This window comes from Meriones unguiculatus, chromosome 9 (genome assembly GCF_030254825.1).
Source record: "Meriones unguiculatus strain TT.TT164.6M chromosome 9, Bangor_MerUng_6.1, whole genome shotgun sequence".
Taxonomy (NCBI): Eukaryota; Metazoa; Chordata; class Mammalia; order Rodentia; family Muridae; genus Meriones; species Meriones unguiculatus.
This window is the reverse complement of record NC_083357.1, coordinates 99,937,126-99,963,682: the sequence shown is the minus strand read 5'-3', so window position 1 is coordinate 99,963,682 and position 26,557 is coordinate 99,937,126. Positions and strand designations below refer to the sequence as shown.

The 26,557-nt window shown below is 39.6% G+C and overlaps 1 protein-coding gene across 2 annotated transcripts in view; it reads right to left on the bottom strand.

Annotated features, from left to right (window-relative positions):
• Scel (sciellin) overlaps nucleotides 1-26,557 on the bottom strand; it is a 99,790-nt gene that overhangs the window by 18,813 nt on the left and 54,420 nt on the right. Inside the window, exons 12-25 of one of the 2 annotated variants that reach the window (XM_021662852.2) lie at nucleotides 26,331-26,375; nucleotides 24,147-24,206; nucleotides 23,800-23,859; nucleotides 21,720-21,776; nucleotides 19,717-19,776; nucleotides 18,147-18,203; nucleotides 16,955-17,014; nucleotides 12,455-12,514; nucleotides 11,194-11,253; nucleotides 9,810-9,860; nucleotides 8,709-8,771; nucleotides 4,314-4,373; nucleotides 4,145-4,204; nucleotides 3,956-4,012 (exon numbers count right to left, since the gene is read on the bottom strand). In XM_021662852.2, coding sequence (XP_021518527.1) covers nucleotides 3,956-4,012; nucleotides 4,145-4,204; nucleotides 4,314-4,373; nucleotides 8,709-8,771; nucleotides 9,810-9,860; nucleotides 11,194-11,253; nucleotides 12,455-12,514; nucleotides 16,955-17,014; nucleotides 18,147-18,203; nucleotides 19,717-19,776; nucleotides 21,720-21,776; nucleotides 23,800-23,859; nucleotides 24,147-24,206; nucleotides 26,331-26,375 — 810 coding nt within the window. The remainder of the gene's footprint in view (nucleotides 1-3,955; nucleotides 4,013-4,144; nucleotides 4,205-4,313; nucleotides 4,374-8,708; nucleotides 8,772-9,809; nucleotides 9,861-11,193; nucleotides 11,254-12,454; nucleotides 12,515-16,954; nucleotides 17,015-18,146; nucleotides 18,204-19,716; nucleotides 19,777-21,719; nucleotides 21,777-23,799; nucleotides 23,860-24,146; nucleotides 24,207-26,330; nucleotides 26,376-26,557) is intronic. The other variant, XM_060391568.1, reaches the window with a different exon arrangement.

The window sequence follows — 26,557 nt, the reverse complement described above, 5'->3', positions numbered from 1 at the left end:
AAAATCCCTTAAGTGTTTCTAGAATTTTGAGGCCTTGTTTCTGTTTTTGTTTTATATCCAGCTGAACTACAGAGCTGAAAGATAGCTCATTGGCAAGGTGATTGCCTTGCATGCTCATGGCTGTTAGTTCAGTCCATAACACCAGTACTGTTAGCTTCTGCATTGGATGGTGGGTCTAGTGCCTTATTGTTCGTTGGTTCTATCGCAAGCCAGGTCTAGTAAAAATAACTCTTTTATGGTACAGTTTCTGTGTTTGACTTCTATCTACTGTAACCTGAAGAGAACTGGTGTCAGACAAATTATTTTTAATCTGCCAGAGATGCATCCTTCTCTATCTAAACAGGATAATCCCAAAGGCTTTAGTGTATTATACACCTATAAGACATAAAGATGTTTTACTCAATAAATTAATAGATCCGTGTGTGATTTAAGTATTTTAAATATCACACACAAGTAATAATTTTAGTGTTCCTGAGTCCCTGTGATACCTTGAGATTGTCATAAGCAAGAAACACTTATTAGCTCAAGTAAAAAAAAAAAAATCAGTCATAACAAAATAGAATTTTTCTATTTAGTTTCAGTGATGGGGGCTTAGATTATTGGAGATATAATACAATAAATTTTACCTATGTAGACTATCATAAAGCATTGATTACCCTGATATGTAGTCTTTTACTCACATTATATTTGGTTTTTAGGTTTGGCTTGTTTGTTTGTTTGTTTGTTTGTTTGTTTTTTGAGACAGGGTTTCTCTGTGTAGTCTTGGCTGTCCTGGACTCACTTTGTAAACCAGCCTGGCCTCGAACTCAGAGCGATCCACCTGCCTCTGCTTCTTGAGTTTTGAGATTACAGGCATGTGCCACTGTGCTCAGCTTGTATTATGTTTGTTAAACACTTGACAGGGATCAGACATTGTGTCATTATGCTACTATGCTATATAAGGAAAGGAAGAAACACGGTAATCCCATCCACACCTCTAAGGACTTTATAGATAGAAAGAGATTATTAAATAATAACTCACTAAAGAAATGCATGCGTGTGATCGTGTACATACAGAGATTGGAAGGAACTCCCCTGAGTCTGCGTGATAAATACGCAGGCTGGTACCCGAAGGATACACAGTTACTGGCAATGCAATGAGAGGAAACAGAAAGTACCGGCCAGAGAGGAGAGAGATGGGAAAGGATTTTGCTTGTGAGAGAAGAGTAACAGGACTGGGGAGAAATATCAGATTATAGTAGTTTTTGAAGACAAGGTTAAGGGGCATGGCTGTGACTCAATGATAATAGGAAGACACTGGAGGAAGATACTTAGAAGAATGACATAATGAGATTCCTGTTTTAGGAAGATTACTGTTCATCCCAGTAGATGGATGGATGGATGGATGGATGGATGGAAATGAAGAGTCATGACCAGCAGCAGAAGTGGTTAGAAGGCTGGAAAGTCACCATCACTGCAGCAGTGCTATGGAAAGACAGGACCACTCCCAGAGGTTATTATGAGGAGCATCCACAGCAGGGATTGGTAGATTGATTGATTACATGGAGTGATGCAATGGAGTAATGTACACCGTATTTATATCTTGAGCATAAATATGAGAAATGTGCAGTGTGGAGACAGGCAGAACCTTTCCTCATGGCACAGAACTAAAATCTTGGAAAGTATATGTCAACAAACAGGGAAAGTAGAACTCTGACCACAAATAAAAATCATTTTTTGCTTTATGTGAATGATGCTTTTATTTTTTAACCAGGAAATCTTTTATATCACTAGCAATATGAGGTACTCTTCAGTAGCTGTCCATAAGCAGAAATTGAGAACATTAATAATTAATCTAACATCAGTTTACTGGCTGCAGATAATGACCTCTTTCTCTTTAGTGCTGGTTCACATTACCACTAAGAGCCATGCTATTTCTCATTGAATAAATGGAAATGCTCTGCACACCTGCATTTGTTCTGGTTGCTGTATTCCTAGGGTCTCAGGGATGCCTGTATATATTTCTGATGAATGAGTGTAGTTTATTTGGTCTCTAACCGTGAGTTAAATATGCAGCTGCTGGAAATGTGTGCAAAGCCAACACAGAAGTACTCTGATTCTCTGCTGCCACCAAAAGCACAGGTCCTCTGTCTCGTCACACTGACAAAGGGGCTTTGCCATGGCTCATCCTACTTAGATTTGCTTTAAAATTCTCTTTCTTTCCCTACACCGAAATCAAGAGGGCAGCATGCTTACACGGTAGATACAGATGTTTGAATCAGTCCATAAACTCACTCTTTTAAAAGAGCTGTCTTTTCTGTTTCTCTTTTGTAAGCTAATTCTTGGCTATTTATCATCAAATCTACTAATAAAGGAGAGTCAGACAAGCTAGCTTAGCCGACCAAGCTGTCTAAAAAAGTGTTTTTTAAATTCCTTTTAATAGTGATCATATAAGAATAAGAAAAAAAATATCTTTTTTTCTGTGGATTTCTGGACAAAGAGTTGCTAAAATTAAGCTACATTTTATAAAAATTTCCTCTTGCAGTAAAATCAAAGGCAGGACTCCTGTAAGAGTTACCATTGCCAATATAACACATTTGGCAGTGATAGGGAATAGGCAGGCTTTGGAGAGCTTGTTCCCCTAATCAGACATTGCATAACATGGCTATTAGGCCTGTTACTAATGTGACTGTAATCTCCCAAACCTTCTACTATTAACAAAACAACTCCACCCAAATAATTGGACTTAAGGCCCACTCAACAGGAAAAAAGTCATTTCTTATACTAGAAATCTAGACATCTTCCTGAGGCTAGGGTGATCATAGACTTCAGAAAATAATCTGCTACCTCACTTTGGCAGACCAGCGTAATTCCTTACTACATTCTAAATCTTATCCTTATACCCACAGATAAATATAGCTACCTCCTCCTCCTCCTCAAAGAAGCTTCTCTTTATAGCAAATGGAGAGCATCACAGTAAACCAAAACTAGACACAATGAAGAAATCAGCAGATTGTGGGGAGCCTAGTCCCAAATGACACATCTGTGTCACAGCTCCTGCGTCTGTGGTTTATGGAACTCCATAGAAGAGGTTATAGAAAGATTGTGAGAGTCATGATACCAGGAATTCTGCTGTGAAGCAGTCTGTTTTAGAAATGGCTGCATCAATAAGACTAGAACACTGGTGATATTAACAGATGTGATAGTGTGAGACAGAGAAATTTCACAGGGTCACACCATTAGACCAAAACTATAGAAACCAATGACTGACTGATGGGAGAGGGGGAAAGGGTAGTTCCTAGGGAGGAACTACCTTTCTACTTATCCATAGTGATCATCTGAAACTATATACACACAAGCAATAAAAGTGGACTCTTGTAGGTTGTGTTTATATACTTGTACATACATGTACATATGTGTACATAGCACTAGTAAAGAAAAAGAAGCTACCAATTTGACAGTTGTGGGTCATGAGAGAGGTTTGCAGAAAAGGTATCTTGGTGGGGGGGAACGAGGGCAGGGGAAGGAAGATAGTAGTGTAATTCTATGTTAATTAAAAAATAGAAAATTGTGGAATAGGTTCAAAACTCAGGGTGTAAGCTCAAGGTTAAAATGTGCCACGATGCTTTGCGAGACCACACAAGCTTAGGATCGGGAATTTTGAACAACCTTAAATATCCTTTCCAAGTTGTTTTGGCTTCCTCAAAATATATTTTTTTTTCTTGTTAGTTTTATTCGTTTTTCACTTCAGCCTTGAAATTCCTTTTTCTTAAGGGAACAAACATCGGGTTGTCTTGGTACAAGTAAGAAGCTTAGAACCCCCAAACCAAGCAATCAGTTCAAGAAGAGTGCAATATGTCTCGGCGTTGACAGGAGGCATGCAGGTTACAAATGGGGCCCTTGGAAACAAAAGAAAACTAGAGAAAATTCCTCCCCTGGGGCCTTGCATCAACATCAGTTAGGTAAGGTCACCTACCCATTTGTGTTTCTGAGAGCAGGAGGCTTCACTTTAATAATATTGTCCAAGTCTTGGCTGTTTAAAATAGTGAAAGAGTGTGGTTAGTGATGGCAATTTGGTCATGGAAGATCAATAGCACTAATAAAAATTTATCTCGTATAAGACAAACAGCTAAAAAACGCGCATTAGCAGCTTTAGTGTTACCACCTTTGATCACTTCTGGTCACTGTACGACTCCCTCCGATAATGTCATCCAGACCGCTGTTTCTTTCAGTGCAATAACAGAAAGAAAACAGGTTAGTAATACAGTTATTTTTAGTAAGGACAATAAAACAGAATGTTCTTCCTGATCAAAACTCACTAAAAATTTTATTACCTTTGGTTGTTTGTAAGGACATCAGGATTTACTTTGATGAACTTGTCAAGATCTTGGTGTCTTTGAGGGGAAAAAGACAGAGCATTAAGGGTCAGAGGCAAAAGGGTTTAGGGAAATGGCCCTTAAAGGGTCATTATATTATATTATATCATATCATATCATATCATATCATATCATATCATATCATATCATTATACATCATTGTGGTCAAGAATAGCAATGTTGAGAACAGCACTGGAATCTTCCTGAGGCAGGAGGAATTATGCTCAGAACTTGCTCTGAGCCCACACACTTCATTTTCAGAGCAATCTACCAGGGTGTGCATCTTCAGCACTCTACAGAGACTATCTAACGATTAGCATTTTTCACACTTCAGTGTTATGAAGACACAAACTGGTTCTCAAGGCTTTGCCATTTTAAAGATCGGATCAATATTAAACACAGGAGCTCAAAAGCTGAGATGTCCTAAACATAAACCCAGCCATCACAATCACGAGCTTATAATGACTGCGGAAACTGAACTGAACCCAGTTGTTCATCGTTAGATTCACGCTTTATAAAATACTATCCTCTTAAACATCCACTGCGTGGTTGTTTTCTCAGCTACAAAACAGCATTTGCCCCACCAGATTCACATCCTGAGCTCTGGTCCTAAGGCCTAAGAATTGCGCATTTAAACTCTAAAACTTTTTAATTATAATTATTAGCACTCACTGATCATACAAATCAATGGATGTCACTGTCACTTCTCCACACCTGCCTTTTAGCATGTTCTGATCACATCACGCTTTCTTCGACTTGCTTTCAACCTTCTCTTTCTCACTCCTTCCCCAAGCCTCTTCCCCTTAACAACCCCTTCCTCCGCTGTCAGTGCCTTTCTGTTTTGTTTTGGGGGTTTCTTTACACACGTGAGAGGAAACACTTGACTTGTCTTCCTTTATTTGTGAGGTTTTATTTAACATGATACCTTCTCGCTCCAGCCATTTCCTGGAAATGATATAATTTGTTCTTCTTTATGGCTGAATAATGCTCACATGAACACATGGATTTGTGCTGATCTGGTTTCTTTATCGTTCACTGATGGGCCGCTAGGCTGACTCCATATCTTAGCTGCTGGGAAAAGTGCCATAGTAAGCATGAGTGTGCAAGTACTGTGAGGTGAGTTGGAACCTTGGGGACAAGTGTGTCTGCATTAACACACCTCCTAATTATGTTTTTCCTTTACCTTGGCTGAAACTTTTGGTAAAATAAGCTAAGTGTGCTTAAAAGAATCTCTATCCAGCATCTGTCTCCTGTGAGCTCCATGACCTGAAATTGCTCAGGTCACAGATTGCTCAACAATGCTCATGTTGTTCTAAGGATGCTCAGCCTGAACTGGGGCTGAACTGAATCTGCTCTTCCGTGTGAATATGCATAAGCTTTGTGAACAATATGGTCCTTCTTTGTTTAAGGAGACTATTGCTTTGGAAATGACTCCCCTACCTGGTGTTTTCCTTACCTGGTGCAGGTAATAAATCTTCCTGAACTCTCTTATTTCTTGTTTCAGCTTTTTGTTTTTAAGCTTTCATGCATCAAGATGCAAACTCCACTGCATTGCATTAAGTATCTTTTTTTGAAAGGTGACATTTTTTCCTATATATGCTCAAGAGTGAAACTGGGTCATATGGCAGCTCTGGTTTCGATTTTTGAGGAAAGACCATACTGATTTCCCTAATGTCTAGACTAATTTCCAGTCACACAAATAGTGTGCAACGGTTGCTTTTGTATTTTGTTTTCCATAAAGCCATGTTGACTACAGTAGAGCATTTCACTTATGATTATCTTTCTGTTATGTTACTGGGCATTCATACTTCTTTTATGAAGTGCCTGTTCAGCCCATTTGCCTATTTTAATTGGATTATTTGTTCTTCAACATTTCATAAATATATACTCAGAGAGTCACATGTCATGTGCCGTGACAAAGGATTGCAAGAGCGACAGTATGTTTCTCCAGTACCATCTGGGCAGCAACTTGCTTGTATCTCCTTCCCTTCACCACTTGCATTGATAAATGTAAAGATATTTTACTAATGAAGAAGTTTCTACAGAGCTAAACAGAGAGGAAGCCGTTTATCAGTGAGTCACCATCAGTCTGATCAAAGGTGACATTCCCCTCCCCTTCTGCATGGAATGTGTGCCCATCCCGGCTTCCAGGACCTGAAGACATCTTCTCAGAGTAATCAGATCTCCCTACTAGATGGAAAATCTCAACCTGGAATTTTAAAGTGTTGAGTTGTCCTCAAGAATAATATTTTCAATTTAAAAAAATCTATAACATAATAGAAAGAGTCGTTGGCAAAGAAGCATTACTAAAAACCTAATGTCTCAGAATAAGTTAATTGGAAGCATTTGGTTACAAAATAAATGCTTTGAAGATTAAGTGAGAAAATAGTCTTGAAAATCCATTAGAAATCTAAATGATGACAAATATGCAAGCATTTAAAATCAAGTCAACTTAATATATTAAGAGAAAAAAGAAATAACAAGGAATAAAACCTTGTAGAGGGACGAGTGTGCTTAAAAGTCATGGCTTGTTTACATGTAATATCAATCACAATGGATTTTGGGGTGACTGCATATACTATCCATAAGCATAATTCAGAATAAAGGCAGGAACTACAAAAACAATGTCAACGTTTACCTTTCCACATGTTCTACTGAGCATAAAACAAGATTGTTTATCTAAAGGCCTAAAACAATGATATTCTATTCAAACCAGTATTATATAAAGCCCAGTAAGAACCCCCCCACACACACACACAAACACACAGAGAGAGGGTCAGAGACAGAGAGAGAAATTGCAAGAAACAATGCACTGACAACATGAGAACTTTAATATTTTCCATTTGGTTTATTCTTGTGTGTGCTGATTGCTGCTCATTGATTATAAACTTTTTAATAAGGAGCATACCCAAAGTCTGAGAAGCAAAAGCCAACATAAAGACAAGCTCTGTGCTAGCACTACTTTCAAGAAGGCAGTGCTGTGTATCGCCACAGCTAGGATCTGGCCTCCTGTGTTTTCTGAGACATTTAATGGACCTTCATTTATCTGATTATTAGGGGCTCAGTGCTGTGGAGTAAAGAACAGAATTCGGCTGGAAACCATGGGACCTCAGAGAAGACGGATTGTTTCTCGCTCAGGTCTCAATATTGTCATGTGTAAATGAGGAGCTTGGACCGGACACTGCCTGCAGCTCTTACCTCTCTAACATCTACCCCCAAAATACAAATGTTACTCTGTGTAATGTTTATGAGAACAGCCTTTTCATTTCTTTTTTTTTTCTTTTTAAATTCAACTCACTGACAATACATCGTACAATCCGCCAGCAGTACATGGGGCTCCTAGAGGTAACAGAGTAAACTGACAACCTATTATTGTCTCTGAGTAACATCTCTGTGCCCCCGGTACATAATTAGCTATAATCTATGCTAATTGCCCGCTTTTAATAAGATTGAGTATGACAACCAAACTCTTTTTGGTGTCCACGGCCTGTAATTACGCCTAACGTGCAAGCAAATGAGACCCAGTGATGGCTGCGAACCCAGTAGGTGCTCAGTAACTATTTACTGCCTTCGAAATCATGGAACTATCAGTCTTCCCTGAGTTTTCTCTGTGACCCAGGCCAAATCGCTTAACCTTTCTGGAAGAGTCCTTATTCCCTTTTCTACAAAGCCGAGTTAGCTGGAAGAGTGCTTTTCAAAATTGTTCCCATCAACTGGGCTAAGATTTTCCAAGTTTCCTTCATTCCATCTATAAGATTTTTATGATTTTTATAGGTGTCAACACAACTTAAAAGTGAAAATTATGAAAATATTCCTGAGACCGCATACAATAAGTACATATATAAATAATGTGAAGTATATATAATGAGACACGAAAAGTGAATTTAACTAACTTAGAGACATTCCTCAGAGAATTATCAAATTGAAGTTTACATTCCTCTTGTAAGCATAAGCCTTTTAAAGGGCAATAAGCCACATAAAATTTCTACTTTCCCCCGAAAACACTTTTCTACAAAGAAGAAAATGCAATACGAATGGTGTATCAAACAAGGACTCTGGGTATACTGCTTAGCTATCATGAATAAGCTTTAGCTTGAGAATCAAGTCTTGCATTAATGCTTTACAAACCAAACAGAAGGTGGTAGTTCCTGGCCCACCTATGGCCCTGCCTCACTTCTTGGTTGTTCCCATTATATAAAATTTTCAGCTGCCTGTATTTTGCCATGTCTGAATACTGAAATTAACATTTAAGTCTCCAGGTACTTCAAAAATTTCATTCAGTTTTTCCATAAAATGATTATGGTATTTATATTCAAATTATATTTAGTTAAGAAGAAGAAAAATCTCTCTCACCTGGCAGTAGTTTTGACAGCTTTGGGGCTTGTGTGAATAAGTTCATCAAGACTGTGCTGATTGCTAAAACAAAGTAAAAGAATGGGTCAGTCAATAAGAAATTCTCTCCCTCTTTGTCCCTCTCTCTCTCTCTCTCTCTCCAACTGTGTGTGTGTGTGTGTGTGTCTGTGTCTGTGTGTGTGTATTTTGTTTTGTTTTCAGATAAGGTTTTCCTACTTCCTTTGTAGAGCCACAGGATGGCTTTGAACTGTAACTTCTACCTGATCCTCAAGTTCTGAGAGCACAGGGGCGGTTAGGACCATCCCTTATAAAGAAAAGATTCATAAGGATCAAGACACTCCATGAAGGCAAATCCCCAAGAAATGCTGGAGGTGAGCCTGAACAAAAACTGCAAGCATCCTCACTCCTTCCCTGGGGCATCCCTGAGAAGAAACTCAGGATAGCTGCTGGTGGACTCCATGCCCTTGCCCTTCCTCCTCCTCATGTTCACAGTAGCCCCTCCCCTTGGGATGTTCTGTACCACATGATTTTCACAGCAGCTTTATGGGTGATAGCTTGGAGTTTCACCACCATGCTTTTGGGGTGTGTGTGTGTGTGTGTGTGTGTGTGTGTGTGTGTGTGCGTGCTCCAATATATAAATGGCCTTAATTTCTCAAGAACAGAAGTAAATTCAATGTCATGCAAGAATATTCTAATTAAGTATAAACCTGTTATGTTGCCAATTCTCACAAGTCATTTAAATATTAGTCCCCATGATTATGAGAGAGTAGTAAACTGATAATCTTGAGTTTGTTCTTTTTAATACACTTATAATTTATTAACTAAGAATTTGCCGTATTAATGTACTTGTGTGATTATGGTGTCACAAGGAATTTCTCAAGTAGTAATTACACAGAATTAGCATCTGTATTATCATCTTAAACAATATTAAAGTGAAATGATTGGAAGCAATAGTAAGAGCAAACCCTGTCTAGTATTTTACAAGGTAACACATCATCTTCTACTTTCTTATCCCCTCCTTTGAGACCTCTCTAGCCAAATAATTTTACTCCTTTCACATAAACTGGAGTATTTGTCAATCAATAATCTCCCAAAACTTACCTTTTGTTTGCTGAGGGGGTCACCTTGATAAGAGTGTCCAGGTCTTGGTTCCTGAAAGTTAATACATTGCAATGCCTAACAAGGTCAACCAAGAACAATCACTTTATACTTTTTAGCCTTAATATCAAATCAACTTGATATTTAGTAATTTAAAACTCCAGTGTGACTTGAATCCTCTTCTTAAAAATAAAATTCATTCTGCAAAATTCGCAAATAAAAAATCACTCAGCAAAATGAACCAGACGCAAAGCCTGTCTATCACAATCAGTTTCTCTATAGTTACTGTTCTAATAGTTAGGATAGACATTCCAAACAGAAGCTATAGAGCTCCAAGTTGGGTTGTATACTTTCACTGTAAAGTATTTATTATTTCGCTGAAGTCAGCATCTGACAATAAGGTTTTATTCTCAGTTAGGTTATGAAATCTCAGGACAACTTAGAACTAAAGATTCAGTTACAGGATGGCAGTATGGTTCTTTGTTTACTTGACATGGTATATCATAGGGAAAGTTCTTTCTGTATGAAAGATAAATGTCTTTTTTTTTTTTTTTCAATGAACTGAGTGTGTTTTTTTAACGGTCTCCTGGGACAGGGACAGAGCTCAGCGGGTAGCACTTGGCACACAAGCATAAAGACGGTAATTTAGAATCCTAGTACCTATGTAAGATGCAAGGCAGGTAAGGTGGATCTTGCGAGAATAGACTGAAGATCCCTACAGCAAGCTGCTAGCGAGAAAAGCTAAACTCTAGCTAGACTATTCTAATCAATGAACTTCGGGTTCAAGTAAGAGACTTCGCCTCAGTACTTTAAGATGAAAGCAGCTGGGGAAGACACATTATGTCAACCTTTGACCTCTCCATACAGACAATACATGTATGAGCCCCATACATAGACCCGCATACATCAGGACAGAAACGTGTGCACACCGTTTATACACACACACACACACACAAACACTAAAATGACTTCCTAACTTCAGAACTGGTTGGGTATTAGACAAAAAGAAGAAAGGGAATAAAAGGAGAAAGTAGACAGGGAAACCTTTTGTAATCTGCAGACTTCTGCTTCAGCTGCCTGGTTTTAGGAAATCATTTTAGGATGCTGCCTTATCCCGTGGGGATTCCCATTACTCTGGAATACAAATTCTATGCAGAAATAAGCTGACCACTGTGGTTCGAGGGATTCCTGTCTCCACCATGGTCCACAGCCAGGGAACCCCCTGTCAGGGTTTCATTACCAGCCTGTGGGTTGGTGACGTACCAGTTTCCGGTTTTTCATCCCTTCTAGGGGATGTTTTAGGACCATATAAAGCACTTTTTTATTTTTAAGAGTGGGTCAATAAAAAAAAAAAAAAAAGGAGAGATAAATATTTCCTAAGTCTTACCCTTGGTTAGCTTGGTCGGTTGCGGGCACCCCTTTGATGAAATTATCAGGACTTTGACACCTTAAAAATATAGAAGAAATAACCATATCAGTTACGTCAAATGGCTGAAATTATTAGTTAAAACTGACCTTTTATTATAAAATAATTACTAACGCCTTGACGCCAGGCGTTTTGCTGAAATGTGGCGGTGGAATTGGATCTGGAAGTGTCCACTGATCAGGCATCCTCAGCTACTCAGTTTGATGAGAAAGCTAAGCAAACTGGTCTGAGAACAGACCTAGACTCCTGTATGTGGGCTCTAGCCCAGAGTGCTTCCCCACTTCTGCTCCGTCCTTCCGCTAAAAGGAACTGACCAATAACAGTGTTTTCTGTGTGCGCTGGAGAACAACTTGAACCTAAATGATCAGAGGGACCTTCACTGTCCTGGAAATTACCTGACAGCAATCTCTGCTGTCTTAGATATACAGTCAGAATTATTGCTTCCGTCAGGATCAGCCAACTTAGCTGATGATTTCATTATGCTTATAAACACTGGTTAGCATGAAACCACAAGGAGGGGCATATTAAATATTACCCTTGAAAACTTTTTCCTGTTGTTGTATTCACCCTGATGAAATCATTAAGTTCTTTGGGAACTTTAAACAGACAAACCAGACAAAAACTCACTCAATAAAAATGGAATGAAATCAACTTGCCATTTTGCTTTGAATCCTATGAATACATATGTCCTCAAAATAAATGTTAGTATTAAGTTTTGATAGAAATCAGTACTGGTCTAAATCACCTGCGTACAGGAATAAAAGTTAACTTTCATACAAATGATTGGTATACAGTCCTAGTTTCTCATTTAGTCTCAAAACAAACCCTAACATTAGGGCACAATAGAACTTTTTTTTTTTTAATTAGCTTATTTTGGAACAAAGCAATTGTTTATCCAAAAACATGTCCTGCCTCCAGAAGCATCCACGCTTTCTTGCTTATTCTGTAGTCACAAGGAGATGGTGTTTGGATAATAATTTCCATTTACAGCGCTTTGGTCTTACTCCTTCTGATTCTTCTTGCTATCTGCTGCAAAGAAAGACTAAGCTCATGCTCCTCCCACTGTGCCTGTCAGCTGCAGCCCAGTGACCATGGGACTGGCTCAGTACCCCATCTAGCAAACAGTGAGCTTCAGGCTCTCTGGGTCCAAGCATCCCAGCTCCTTCTTTCATAGTGCTACATGTTGATGCGGGAAAGGAGAGGTAGGACATAATTCTCTCACCCTTGGTTACTTCGGTTTGCATCTGGGGTGACTTTGATCAGATTGTCAAGGCTCTGGCCCCTGAGAAACATTGAAAAAAAAATGGAGTGGTTAAGGGGAGATTTTCAGCTGACAGAAGGAAACTACCAATTAAGGCTTAGAAACAGTGTAAACGCACATTGAGGTCATGCCAAAGAGTTAAAGGTGACAGTACAGGGGTGGAGGGATTAATGTAGATCAGAAACTCACTGAGACTTGGGGAGACAATATTCTATGCAGACGTTTGGCTATTAGCAAAATCTGAATAGGGTGTCCTCTACTCCAGTGCTCTTAATGGTACTCTGTTAGCCACTGCCAACTACACAAAACAGTGTTCATTAGTCCATATACTTGTTTCATAGTACATTCCAGATAACATTCTCTCTTGGTAGCAACCTCCAACATGTATAAAAGAAACTGTTTTAAATCCATATTTTATTGGCATTCATTGATAAGTTTTCTGTTAGAAAACTGCATTAAGATGAATGAATGGTTTACAAATGTAAACCAATTTGTTTACAATGTACTATATACAGCATGGTATCTACTTCTGGTGTTTATAACTCATTAGAATGACACACATTATAACTGATTGTTCTAGGAACAAACCGTCAAAAAACTGAAGTCTATAGACTTCTGGAATGTACCAAAATCTAAGCCATAAGGGCTGGAATAAGAACTCCACCGTCACTGAAAACACTTGAGCACTTTACTCCTGGCCTTAACCACACGACTGCTTCTGATCTTAAAGGAGTGATGCTTCTCTTAGTGATTTTGCATGTGCTTCTCACATATGTCTCACCAGAAACCACTCCTCTGATCTACAGAGGCTGCCATGTGGGGAGAAGAGCCTCCTGAGCGGGAGCGTTAACACTCTCTCCTGCTCGATGACCCCACGAAGATGTCTCTAGGATTTCCTTTACACAACGTCAAAGATTCAATATTTAGAAGCAACCAGATGTTGACCCAAGTTCTTGCTTGATCCAGATGTCTCAAGAAGTCAAACTCAGACTGAAGACAGCAAGGAACGTATGTGGACCTTCATTGTAACAATAATGAAGCAATTAACCCCACAGAAAAAACTGCTGCACTCCAGATTAGCCCTGGTTCTTCACCTGAATGAAGCCTGTGGGATTTGAATCGCAATCGCGTGGTCTTAGAAAACCTTCCCAGGTTACAATTGTAAGATTTTAGTGTTCAAATAAATAACAGGTCAGCAAGGCACTATAAGCCCTTCCTTTAAGAGTGCTGGTTGGGAGTTTGCTTTCATTGTATTACAAAGACTTCACCCCTGTAAACATTCAATGAGCCCCCCAACTATATAAGACCATTTAAATTCTTAATGTGCAAAGCCAATAAAGAAAGTGAACTAATTAATGTGATCTAATTATTATAATGATATACCACTTGAAGCTTAACTGAGTCGTTGATGTAGTGTATATATACATTCTTGCAATCCACAAAGAGCAAAGATCAATGGACTAGGCTCTACCAAGTGGTGGAATGGATGTGAATGAAACAGACACAGAATTAGCCTATTTGAGGCCTATGTTCCAAGCTGGGGAAAGGCAGGACATAGCCAGACATCTAAGTGAATGGCATATTTTTTCAGCTAGCTTATACACGCTGTCCTTTAAAAAGAGTATTTGGTGTTTGTAGTACTGAGGACAAGTGGGGTGTATAATTTAATTACATCCAGCAGTCAAAAATGACCTGTCTGAAAAGAAGACAACATGGTGACAGCAGTTCCAGAAAATGGGAACAGTATGTGTAAATGCCTTAAGGCAAAAATGGACCTGATTTAGGAGGGGTTTGATAGGACCTTATTGAAAAAGTAAAAAATTAGAATTATATTCCACTTAAGATAGAAAATAGTAACATATTTTTGATAAAAAAGAAAACTTGTGGGGGACATAACTACAGACACTGAGGAAATTCAAACAATAATTAGGACTTACTTCAAAAGTCTACACACAACAAAATTTGAAAATTTAAATGAAATGGACAATTTTCTTGATAGATTCCACTTACCAAAGCTAAATCAGGACCAGGTAAATCAATTAAATAGTCCTATATCCCCCAAGGAAATAGAAGCAGTCATCAAAAGTCTCCCATCCAAAAAAGCCCAGGACCTGATGGTTTCAGCGCAGAATTCTACCAGACATTCAAAGAAGAGCTAACTCCGGTTCTCTTCAAACTATTCCACAAAATAGAAACAGAAGGAACATTATCAAACTCATTCTATGAAGCCACAGTCACCTTGGTACCCTAAACCTCACAAAGACCCAACAAAAAAAAAAGAGAACTTCAGGCCAATCTCCCTTATGAACATTGATGCAAAAATACTCAACAAAATACTCGCAAAACGAATACAAGAACACATCAAAGATATCATCCACCATGACCAAGTAGGCTTCATCCCAGGTATGCAGGGGTAGTTCAATATATGGAAATCCATCAATGTGATCCACCATATTAACAAATTGAAAGAAAAGAACCACATGATAATCTTCCTAGATGCTGAAAAAGCCTTTGACAAAATCCAACATCCATTCATGTTTAAAGTATTGGAGAGATCAGGGATACAAGGCACATATCTAAACATAGTAAAGGCAATATACAGCAAACCTATAGCCAACATCAAACTGAACGGAGAGAAACTTAAAGCAATCCCACTGAAATCAGGGACAAGACAAGGCTGCCCACTCTCTCCATATCTCTTCAACATAGTTCTGGAAGTCCTTGCTAGAGCAATAAGACAGTTGAAGGAGATCAAGGGGATACAAATTGGAAAGGAAGAAGTCAAATTATCACTATTTGCAGATGATATGATAGTATACCTGAGTGACCCCAAAAACTATACCAGGGAACTCCTACAGCTGATAAACACCTTCAGCAAAGTGGCCAGATACAAAATTAACTCAAAAAAATCAGTAACCCTCCTGTATACAAAAGACAAAAGAGCTGAGAAAGAAATTAGGGAAACAACACCCTTCACAATAGCCACAAATGACATAAGGTACCTCGGAGTAACCCTAACCAAGGAAGTCAAAGACTTGTATGAAAAAAAATTTCAAGTCTCTGAAGAAAGAATTAGAAAAAGATATCAGAAGATGGAAAGATCTCCCATGCTCATGGCTTGGCAGGATTAACATAGTAAAAATGGCCATCTTACCAAAAGCAATCTACAGATTCAATGCAATGCCCATCAAATTACCAACACAATTCTTTACAGACCTGAAAAGAAAAATTCTCAACTTCATATGGAATAACAAGAAACCCAGAATTGCTAAAACAATCCTCTACAATAAAAGATCCTCTGGAGGTATCTCCATCCCTGATCTTAAGTTGTACTATAGAGCAACAGTTTTAAAAACTGCATGGTACTGGCATAGAAACAGAATGGTGGATCAATGGAACCGAACAGAGGACCCAGAAATAAACCCACACACTTATGGACACCTGATCTTTGACAAAGAAGCCAAATCCATTCAATGGAAAAAAGACAGCATCTTCAACAAATAGTGCTGGTCCAACTGGATGTCTACATGTAGAAAAATGCAAGTAGGTCCATACTTATCACCCTGCACAAAACTGAAGTCCAAGTGGATCAAAGATCTCAACATAAAACCAGACACATTAAATCGGCTAGAAAAAAAAAAAGTGGTATAAGACTGCAGGCTGAAGCTGGGCACAGTGGCACACGCTGTAATCCAGCACTCAGGGAGTCAAGGCAGGTGGATCTCTGTGAGTTCAAGGCCAGTCTGGTCTACAAAGTGAGTCCAGGACAGCCAGGGCTATACACAGAAACCTTGTCAGGAAAAAAAAAAAAAAAAAGCAGGCTGAATAAGCCATGAGAAGGGAACCAGTAAGAAGCAGCACTACCTCATGGACTCTGCACAAATCCCTGCCTGTTTGTTCCTGCCTTGATTTCTCTTTCAGGTGAAATAAACCCTTTCCTTTCCAGGGCTTCCAGGGTCCCTGTTCACATTAAAATGTCCCCACCATTGTCCTGAACCACTTATGAAGCCAAAGAGGCCAACACTTTTCTCTCAGCAAGTATGCAAGATCTGGTTGTTTTGCCTAATTAACTGGGTGGTTATGCCTCTGACTGTGCCACATGGCCAAACACAGGGCAGCTTGGCAGAGCGCGCGGCAGCTCTTAGCTAGCTGAGCCTTTGCTCTCTCAGCAGAGCCTTTGGGGCACTCATTGCTGACGCATCTCTGAAACAACAAATAATATCATATACCGAGTTAACCAAGTGGAAAAGAGTTCAGGGAATTGTTTGATGCATAAATGATGCAGCTACATGGCTACAAGTTCCTTTTCAAAACACAGTTCCCATGCATGCTATCCCCTACACACACACACACACACAAGCATTTATATACTTGGCATTGAATGTCAATTCACTGTCCTAAACACTAGCATTCTAACGTGCTTACCAAATGCCTGGCAAAGGGACGCTTCAGATGCCTTACCTCTTCACAGGACTATTTGTTTCAGGATTCCCTTTAATCAGTCCATCGAGGTCTTGTTTTCTTTGGAAAAGGAAGTGAGTTCTAATGAATGTCATTAAAATAAAACATGAAGCAAATGAATAGTAGCTTAGTATTAAGAAGAAGTGATAAATGTAAAAGTTATCTACACCAGTGTGAACATTTAACGTTCTAACCATAAACGACAACTCTCGTATCTTGGGCTGAGGGCCACTTAAGGTTGTTAATTTGCTAACAACACACACACATATGGACTGTCTGTATTGTTCTCAGAATATAAGTACAACTTTGTCTTCAGATCCATCTAGTGAGGTCACTTCTAATGGGCCACAGTGAAGTAAGCGAAGTTTGATTGTGTTATCCACTAAAACCGGACTGAATAAAAATTGATACTTGACAAATTGATACGATCTCTTTTTTTATTTGTTTGTTTTAATAATAAAGATATTGTTAACAACATACTAACTTAACAGTATTGAAAATACTAAAAAAGTATGTCCTCATCTAAACCTATCAATCATGCCCACATCCAAACCTTTTGACTAGCTTTTGCCTCCAAGTAAATTATTATAAGTAACAAAGAATAAGATTGAAAAAACAAAAACTCATTAAATAGTCAGAAGCATAAAGACTCCCTTCCTACCGGATCTACAGGCTCCCCCTGTAAGAACCCAGAGAAGCTGTGCTCAGAGTGGCGGTGGGGGATGGTAGAAGTGGGGTTTGGATACAATGCCTGCATCCTAGCCCTGGACTGGGGAAGAAGCACGGAGTCCTTACTCCTGCCCAGGCACTGGCCCAGCCTCCCCCGGGGCTGCTGGACGAAACCACCATCCTTAAAGGAGGTGACTTAGGGAGGCTTGGCTGTCTCTGTCATCCCAGATATGAATTCAGAAGCTACATGAAGACTGCATTCCTTAGGTCATTTCTACTCTCCCATCAATCCTTAAAAAGAGATCAATACCCCAAACCAAGTAGAAAAAATAACTCAGTATTAAATACTGCAACAATTGTTTTAAAATAAATACATTTGTAGCAGATACACATGAATGGCCACATCTCCCACCATTTTGGATAATTCCATACTTTAGAATGTGGTTATGAAGCTAAAAAGTCAACTCATTTGTCTTCTGATGATTATGTAGAAATAAAAATTAAAGACATTAGTGAGACATACCCAGTGGTATTTTCATGTCCTCCCGGGTTGATCTTCACATTTTCAAGCTCTTTACCTCTTATGAAAAGAATGTTTGGATTAGTTTCCATAAAATTAGATTACAGATAGAACTAGATATATATCATCCATTTGATGGCATAATGTTCTTGTGGAATGGATACAGTTTACCCTTGTTTATTCAAATGCTGATTTCTCTCCCCCACTATCTGGTTTCAATCTGAACATTGCATCTCAGTGTTTATTCTGAGCATCTCCTGTCTCAAGTTTGTGTAAACATGCCACCATTTGTTCTCTGTATTGCCAATAAAGCCAACCAGTCAATGCTGAGCAATGCAGAGAATAGGGTGGGACATCCTGGTCCGGTGAGGAGAGAAGAAAGGTGAGAGTGCAAGTGGGACCCATGAGGAGAAGACTGGAAAACATCAGGAAAAATAAACCAGACCTAGAATATGACTAAAAGGCAAGTAAAATGTGGGAAATCTGAATGGGAGGAAGCTATACTAGCTTGGAGGTTTAGGATAGAGTAATTATTGAGCAGCATTGTGGCTAGGCTAATTAAATAACCCCCTGTCTCTCTGTGGTTATTTGGATATATAGCTGGTTAGAGAGTAACCGCTGCCTTACTAAAATATAAATCAATATAAAATATTAATAGTCTTTCAACAAATGGCGCTCCACATTGGGCACCACTTGTTGTTCAAATTTAAATTAGTGTTGGACTAAATATCATTTATTATTAGCCCTATAATTGTTATAGTGGTAATACTTAACCCACTATCACAATTAATATAACACAGACATTAGATTTTATAGTTGCCTTATTTACCTTGGGCTGGGCAGATATTTCCACCTATGCTATCTCAATAACCTCACCACCCACCTCCCAGCCCCCACCCAATGCTATCCTTATCTAGGCTACCTTCTGTCCATAATCTTATAAGTACTTGTTTATATTTTCCATCTTGGTATTTCTTTCCACGCCATTTTTGGAGCCGTTCCTTCCAGCCCATGTAGCTATGCTAACCCATTGTGGTGACCTCCTTCCTTTTCTTTTCCCATCTGTTTGTTTCCCATGAGTCTCCGAACCCAAAGCCTGGAACCTTAGCCACGCCTACCCCATTTTGCCCTGCCTAGGTTTTAAGCCTTTTAATCAACTAGTCAGGAATAATGTCTTAGGCAGGTTTGTACAATAAGGATAGGGCAGTAACCAGGTCTTGTGAGCCAGTAGTTAGCATCAAAATACGAGCATCAGACCAACCCTAACATCCATTCTCTATTTTAATAATTAACTCATTAAATTATTATTTCTCTGGAGAAAATTATTCTGATATCAAATTTATTTTAGTATAAATTGACTAAGTAATCTAGTTAAGTAAATCTCCAAGATTTTATTGTACTATGTATAAATATGTTTAGATACAAACACAATATACTCTTCAAAGTTAATGACAGGGCTGCAGAAGACATGAAAGAGAGAAGACAGATTCGAAGCTATGACTCCCTCCTCCCCACTGAGGTCACCAGTTAAGCCAGAAGAAGCCTGAGACTCAGAGATTCAAGCAGTTCTCACCTTCTGCTGCTTCTATCTGCCGTGGCATTTGTTTTGATAACCGATCTGAGCTCTTGACTTCTTTGGGAGGAAAAAAAAAATGTCATCAAAACTTACGTCTGCACTAAAGAGACAGTGTCTTCTGCCCAGGAACACTACACACATATGAACTCAGATAGACTGTGGCCCTGCACAGAGTCAAGCCAGATGAGGCTCCAGTGCTGAGAAGGGGAATTGGACAATTATACCCCATCTCTAAACACGAAGCCATCTCTGATGGACAACTGCTTGCAAAGGGAAAATTAGTCCAGTAGAGTGTCACTGGGTATATAAACCCCTCTTAAGGGTAGGCCCCACGCCCGGCAGTAGATGGGCAACACAAAATGAATTCAATGTTGTTTTTGTAGGATTTTTGTTATTTTTTTCTTTTTGTCTAGTATTGGTCATTTTTTTTATCTTACTCTTTCTCTTTTTTTTTTTTTTGCTTGTATATTATAGTTTCTGATTTTGTGTTTTTAGTGTGTGTGTGTGTGTGTGTGTGTGTGTGTGTGTTTTCTTGTGCTTTTTCATTGGTTTTTTTTTTAGGTTTGTTGGGGTTTTGTTGTTTTTTTGTTTTTGGATTTGCCTGTTCATTTCGGAAGGAAGGAAGGAAACAAAGAAGGAAGGAAGAAGGGAAGGAAGAAGGTGGGTGTTGAGTTGGGTAGGTGAAGAGGTGGAGGAATCTGTAAAGAAATGGGGGTAAGGAAATGGTGATCAGACATACTGTATGAATTTTCAAATTAAAAAACTTATGCCAGCTACACTACATGTAGTATTTGCAATATTCTCTGAAAACTTTTGTGCTGGCTTGTTTGACGTCAACTTAACACAAGCTAAGGTCACCCTGAGAGTAAGGAACCTCAGTTAAGAAAATGCCTCCAGACAATTAGGCTGCAGGCAAGTATGTAGGCCATTTTCTTAATTAGTGATTCATGGGGGAGGGCCCAGCCCATTACAAATGATGCCATCCCTGGGCTGGTGGTCCTGGCTTCTACAGGAAACCAAGCAAGTCATAGGGAGCAAACCAGTAAACAGCACCCCTTCACAGCCTCTGTATCAGCACCTGCCTCCAAGTTCCTGCCTTGTTTGAGTTCCTTCTCTGAACTTTTTTGGACAATGAACGTTGCTGTGGAAATGTAGGCTAAATAAACCCTTTCTTTCCTCTTCTAGTTGCTTTAGCCACGGTATTTCCTCTCAGCAGTAGTAACCCTAACTGTATAAATGAGAGCGTCCCTGAATGTGGTATCAGATGTCTCTAGAAACAACTGAGCAGAAAGACCTTCTCCTTAATTATACTTGGCTTATCTTTGTTTGTTTGTGTGGTGTGGTATGCGTGTATGTGTTCATGCCATGTGTGCATGTGGGTATATGTGCACGAGTGTATGCATGTGAATCCAAGGGGACAACATCAAGTCTCTTGCTTTATTGCTCTCCACCTTACTTTTTGAGGCAGGGTCTCTCACTGAACTTGGAGGTCATAGATCCAGTTACACTTGCTGGTCAACAAGCTTCAGGCATCCCTGTCTCCCTCTCCCTAGATGTCAGGGTCTCAGATGCTCTCCCCTCACCAGGCTTTCACATGGGGGCTAGGGATATGAATGTATACCCACATGCTTGTCCAGCAGATGTCTTACTGACTGCCCTATCTGTCTCCCCACACCATTTTCTGGCTTCTTATCTACATTAGTTTCCACAGAGGTCCTTGATTTAAACCAGTGAACATCGTGTCTCTCATCTTGTAATTTTTCCCTTACATTTCTCGATTCATATTAAAAATTGACACATGTTTTAATTATTTAATAAAATACAGATGGGAAGATTTGGTAGTGGACTGTATGGCCACCCTTTAGAAATGGCATGGACTATGTTCCTTTGACCTTCTATCTCTGATAAATTCAAAGAGTTCATCTGTGGCGCAAAATAGGTATGAAACTCCCAGTTTTGATGAGGTGAAAGAAGGCCACCAATGGTGGTGTTTTACTTACCCTTTCTCATTGTTAGTCCTTTGGTTGATTTTCTTAAGACTTCCAAAGGATTGATTTCTTTATAGCATCAGGGTCGAGAAAAGAAAATGTGTGAGAGTAAAATTCAGTGGCACGTTCAGAAACCCTTAAGAGAGCTGCAGATGTCTCACAGCAGGAATGAGATGCAATCAGGGCCTAAAGCATTGGCAACTCTTAGAAATACCTAGTTCAAGTGGCATAAAATGTTTAAGAGACACCTTGCTGTCAAAGTATCAACCACTGCTCAGTTACAACTGAATCAATTTAAAAGCAAACCTTCCCACCAGGCCTCAGCCTTTTCTTTTTCTTTTTCTTTTTTTTTTGGGGGGGGGGGGTAGATTAGAAGGAGGATGGGTTTAATATGGCCATGAAAAATTTGTTCTACTTAAGCATAAAAACTCATTCATGTTAAGAAGAAATCAATTAATAGGTCAATGCTTTAAATGGAAATATTTTGAGGACTTGGAGAAGTTATTTCCCGTGAAAGTTTCCGAAGTGCCCTTAAGAGGTCTAAGGCCATCATGAAGAATGGAAATAAGGTCACTCTAACTGCAACACTTTGTGCTAACTAATCACATAGAATGGATCTTTCTTATACCAAAAACTGAGACTTACTAGAGACTGGTGGCTGGCCATACCTGTAATCCAAGCACCTGAACGACTGAGGCAGGGGGATTGTATGTTTGAGACTAACCAGACTATATGACAAGGACAATAAAGAACTGAAAGCTAATCCCCTGATACCATACAACCAACATTTTCATCTCTGATCAGTTCCACTGTGATAAAATTACAGTGTTAAGTTGTTCTGCTGTCTAAGACGGGGAAACGGAACAATGACAAGAGCGGAGGGCGTCCCCTCCTGTGCCTGTCCGCTCTCTTACCCCTGTATCCTGTTCAGGCGTCGCTAAGCTGCCCCATGCTAGCAGTCACTGGCCTTCCTCTTCCACACTCCATACCAGGACTGGTAAGCTCCCCCTGCTTCTCCTGTTTCCTACCACTCTCTTGGAGCTCTCTAAGCTTCTTGTTTTAAAACTTCTGATAATTCATTTTCTCCTTTACAACACAAATGGACACTGAAGAACTGCTGACTGTTTTCTGCTGCCTCCTCCATTGGAGGAAGTCGCCTGTAATGAGCCAGCATGCCTGAGAGGCTCTCACTAAGAAGGCCTTCCGTCATACAGGCTTCTCTGTGTGTTCTGGATCAGAAATCTAGGAATGTATCTGACAGGACTGACATGGAAAATGAGGGTACCATTCTGTGCACACACTGGCCAGACAATTGGTTTATAAAAATAAATGTGACTTCAGAAATCACTGTCATCTTAGAAAGGCAAGCTTAATAAATCCGACCACATACAAAGTAAGTGACCAGTTTGGGAAGAAATGGTAGCAATCTCATAAACCCTTAACCTTTGTCATTCTTCACTGATCAGAAATTTTATTTAAGGAGACTGTCAGGGATTTGATTTCTTTCAATGTGAAAAAATTGCATCAGTAATGAAGAACCAATTTCCTAGTTTGTCATTATCAGTCTAAAATTGTAAATTCGTCTCTCAAAAGCTACTAGTTTAGTTATTGATCACTGATTTACCCACCAAAAAACTTTTCAGTGTCTTTCAACATTAAGATGACTACAAAAAGATCAACATATGAAGTATGACCAAGTAGCCATCTAAGAAATGCCTTCTTCTACAGTCTAAGGACGCCAGTGGCAAGCAGAACCAAAGAGCCTTGTGGTCGCTACACTTACTCCGTAAGCTTCCCATAGTAACCAGTTGGGTCTCTTTCATTTTAAGTACGAAAATGAGTACGGAGATCCTCTAGGCCACAGGCTTCTCCTGACGGGAAGAGGAAACAAGTTCCCGGAGATGAGGCCACTTGACGAGGTCACTGAGGTCAAGACGGTGGAGAGGCAGTACTGAGGAACCCAGCCTTCCCTGATCCTGACCCAGAGCCCGTGCCACCAGACGGCCTGACCCTGGCAGAGCACGGGGCTTCCTGCTGACAACAGAAGGCAGTCAAAGACTCGATGAAGCGGCCTGACCTGACTGAATCTTACCCTTTCACGTCTCTGTCCGTCTGGGTGTTCATAAAGATGAGACTTTCAAGACTCTGAGCTCTGGAAACAAAAGGAATCGCAATAAAAACCGTGAAACTGTGTGGCAACTGGAAAGGTCAGATATAATAAACATTTTCTATGAATTGCTCATTTTCTCTTGTTGAATGGAAGAGCGGAGATCATTCCGGGAAATTACGTCTGAACTAAATGTACGGTGCTGAGCGAGCTAGCCCATCTGCTGGTGTGCTCTCCTGCCAGGGGCTGCAGCTCCCTCACCGCCGCCACCATGAGAAGGAGCAAGGCGCGCAGCCTGGACGCGGGATATCAGAGATGCCAGGCACACTTACCTCTTGTCTATCTGCTGTGCCTTTAGGTTTGTTCTGAAGAGGCCATCGAGACCTTGATTTCTTTAAATATATATGGATAAAAAAAATCACGTCAGTAATAATGACATATGCTTCATTATAAAAAGCATACGGCAGTTTACATGTAAAATACAAGCTGCCTGGGAAAGATGAGCTATGGTTCTGGAAACTGCTCTATTCCACACAGGTGTTTTTGTGTTTGTTTGTTTTTTGTTTTTCCAAATTCCAAATTTAAATTACAGTAAGTCTTAGGGAAAAATGCAACCAAAGAATTTCCTTGTTATTTTTTTTTTATTTTGCATTCTCTTTAAACAAATCGTGTGTGTGTGTGTGTGTGTGTGTGTGTGTGTGTGTGTGTGTGTTCTGTCTGCCAGCATGTCTGGGTATCATGGGCATCCCTTGGCTTCTGCAGAGATCAGAAGAGGGTGAGACTCACAGAGGGCTGTGAGCCACTATGTGGGAACCAACATAGTGACCAAACCCAGGCCCTTCAAAAGAGCAATAAGTGCACTAACCACTGAGGCATTTCCCCAGTCGCTGTCTTCTCTCTTTATATTTTTAAAATTAAAGTACAATTGCACATTATTTTTTTCTTTACTCCCCTCCCATGTATACTCCTTCCCACACCTCTCTCAGATTCATGGCCTTTTTCTCAGATTCACCTTTTCCTTTAATTGCAGATAGATTGATTGATCAATGATTAGTAGATAGAAAGTATTGAATTGAAAATATATAAAATTTTATATATATATATATATTTCATTTTAATATGAGCCAGTACTTATAGAGCCATCTATGATGCAAGACCATGACATTTCAAGATCTCCTGAAACTGCCCCACAACACTGGCTTCAGATTTCTGTGTGGCTTCCTCAGTTGGTTCTGAGATGCTGTTGAGAGAATATTTTCTCTTCTTGTCCTGGTTCCTCCACAGCTTATGCCTTATGAAGTGAGCCACATCCACCCATCCATGCCTGACTCTACAACTCCTGATCTACAGCCTCCTGTCTGAACAGATGAGGAATCCGAAAAGCAGCAAATCTAGGTGACCCGTTGTCAGTCACGCTGCAGAATATGGATCACAGTCTTAAAACAGTATAGGAAAACCATATTTCTAGCCTTAGAGCAATGAAACCAGTGGACACTTCTTAATTTGTTCCTTCTCTTTGGTATCTGCTGACCCTTTCTAACTCTGCCCTTCATTTGTCTCTCCTAGGATATTTTGTTTCGCAGTGGCAAGTAATTCAAAACTGGGAGATAATAATAAAAGATAGTAGTGGGTTTTGAAGTGGTTAAACTCAAAATATTCAGCAATCAAGTGAAACAGCGCACATATAAATGTATTAAGATACCAGAAACTGTGGTATATGTATAAACATACAACTGCCTTAAACTTCATGGAACATGAAAATCAAGGATACTTAGATATCAGCACTTTTAGACTTTAACTGATTAATTATTTTATTAAAATAGTATGATGGGGAAAGGATAGGAGCTCCACAAGGACCAAATATATCTGGGCACAGGGTCTTTTCTGAGACTGACATTCAACCAAGGACCATGTATGGATATAACCTAGAACCTCTGCTCGGATGTAGCCTGTGGTAGCTCAGTAACCAAGTAGTTTCCCATAGTAAGGGGAACAGGGACTATTTCTAACAGGAACCCAATGGCTGGCTCTTCGACCTCCCCACCCACCAAGGGAGGAGCAGCCCTGTTAGGCCACAGAGGAGGGCTTTGCAGCCAGTCCTGAAGATACCTGATAAAACAGGATCAGATGAATGGGGAGGAGGTCCCCCCCATCAGACTTGGAAAGGGGCACGGTGGAGATGAGGGAGGGAGGGTGGGATTGGGAGGGAATGAGGGAGTGGGATACAGCTGGGATACAGAGTTAACAAAATGTAACTGATAAGAAAAAAATAAAATTAAAAAAAGAATAGTAAAAAAATGTTATTATAATAAAGTTAAAATAATGAAATAATAAGTTATTTTATTATAACTGTTTAATTATTTCTGCATGCTCTTTACTCAAGATTGGTGAGGTATTCCTGGCTAGGCAGATCCTCCTACTCTAAAACTGAACATTTTTAATTCTGAAAAGATGATCCAAGAAGCTACGATGTTCGATTCTACAATAAGATGAAAACAAGACCATTTAAACCTCACCTGTTCAAGCTTTTGTTCATTCTGACGAGGTTGTCCATTTCTTCCCTTCAGGAGAAGAAAACAAACCCTAATATTAGTTTAAATGCCTTCCCAGAGTCAAAGGACAGATTCACCCTAAAATAACTCTGAGCGCTCAGAAACTGAACACATGCCCATGTTAATTATCTGTGAGGCCTATTTATCCTTCAAGTGTAACACCACGCTGCCAGAGAGGCCTTCCCTGGACC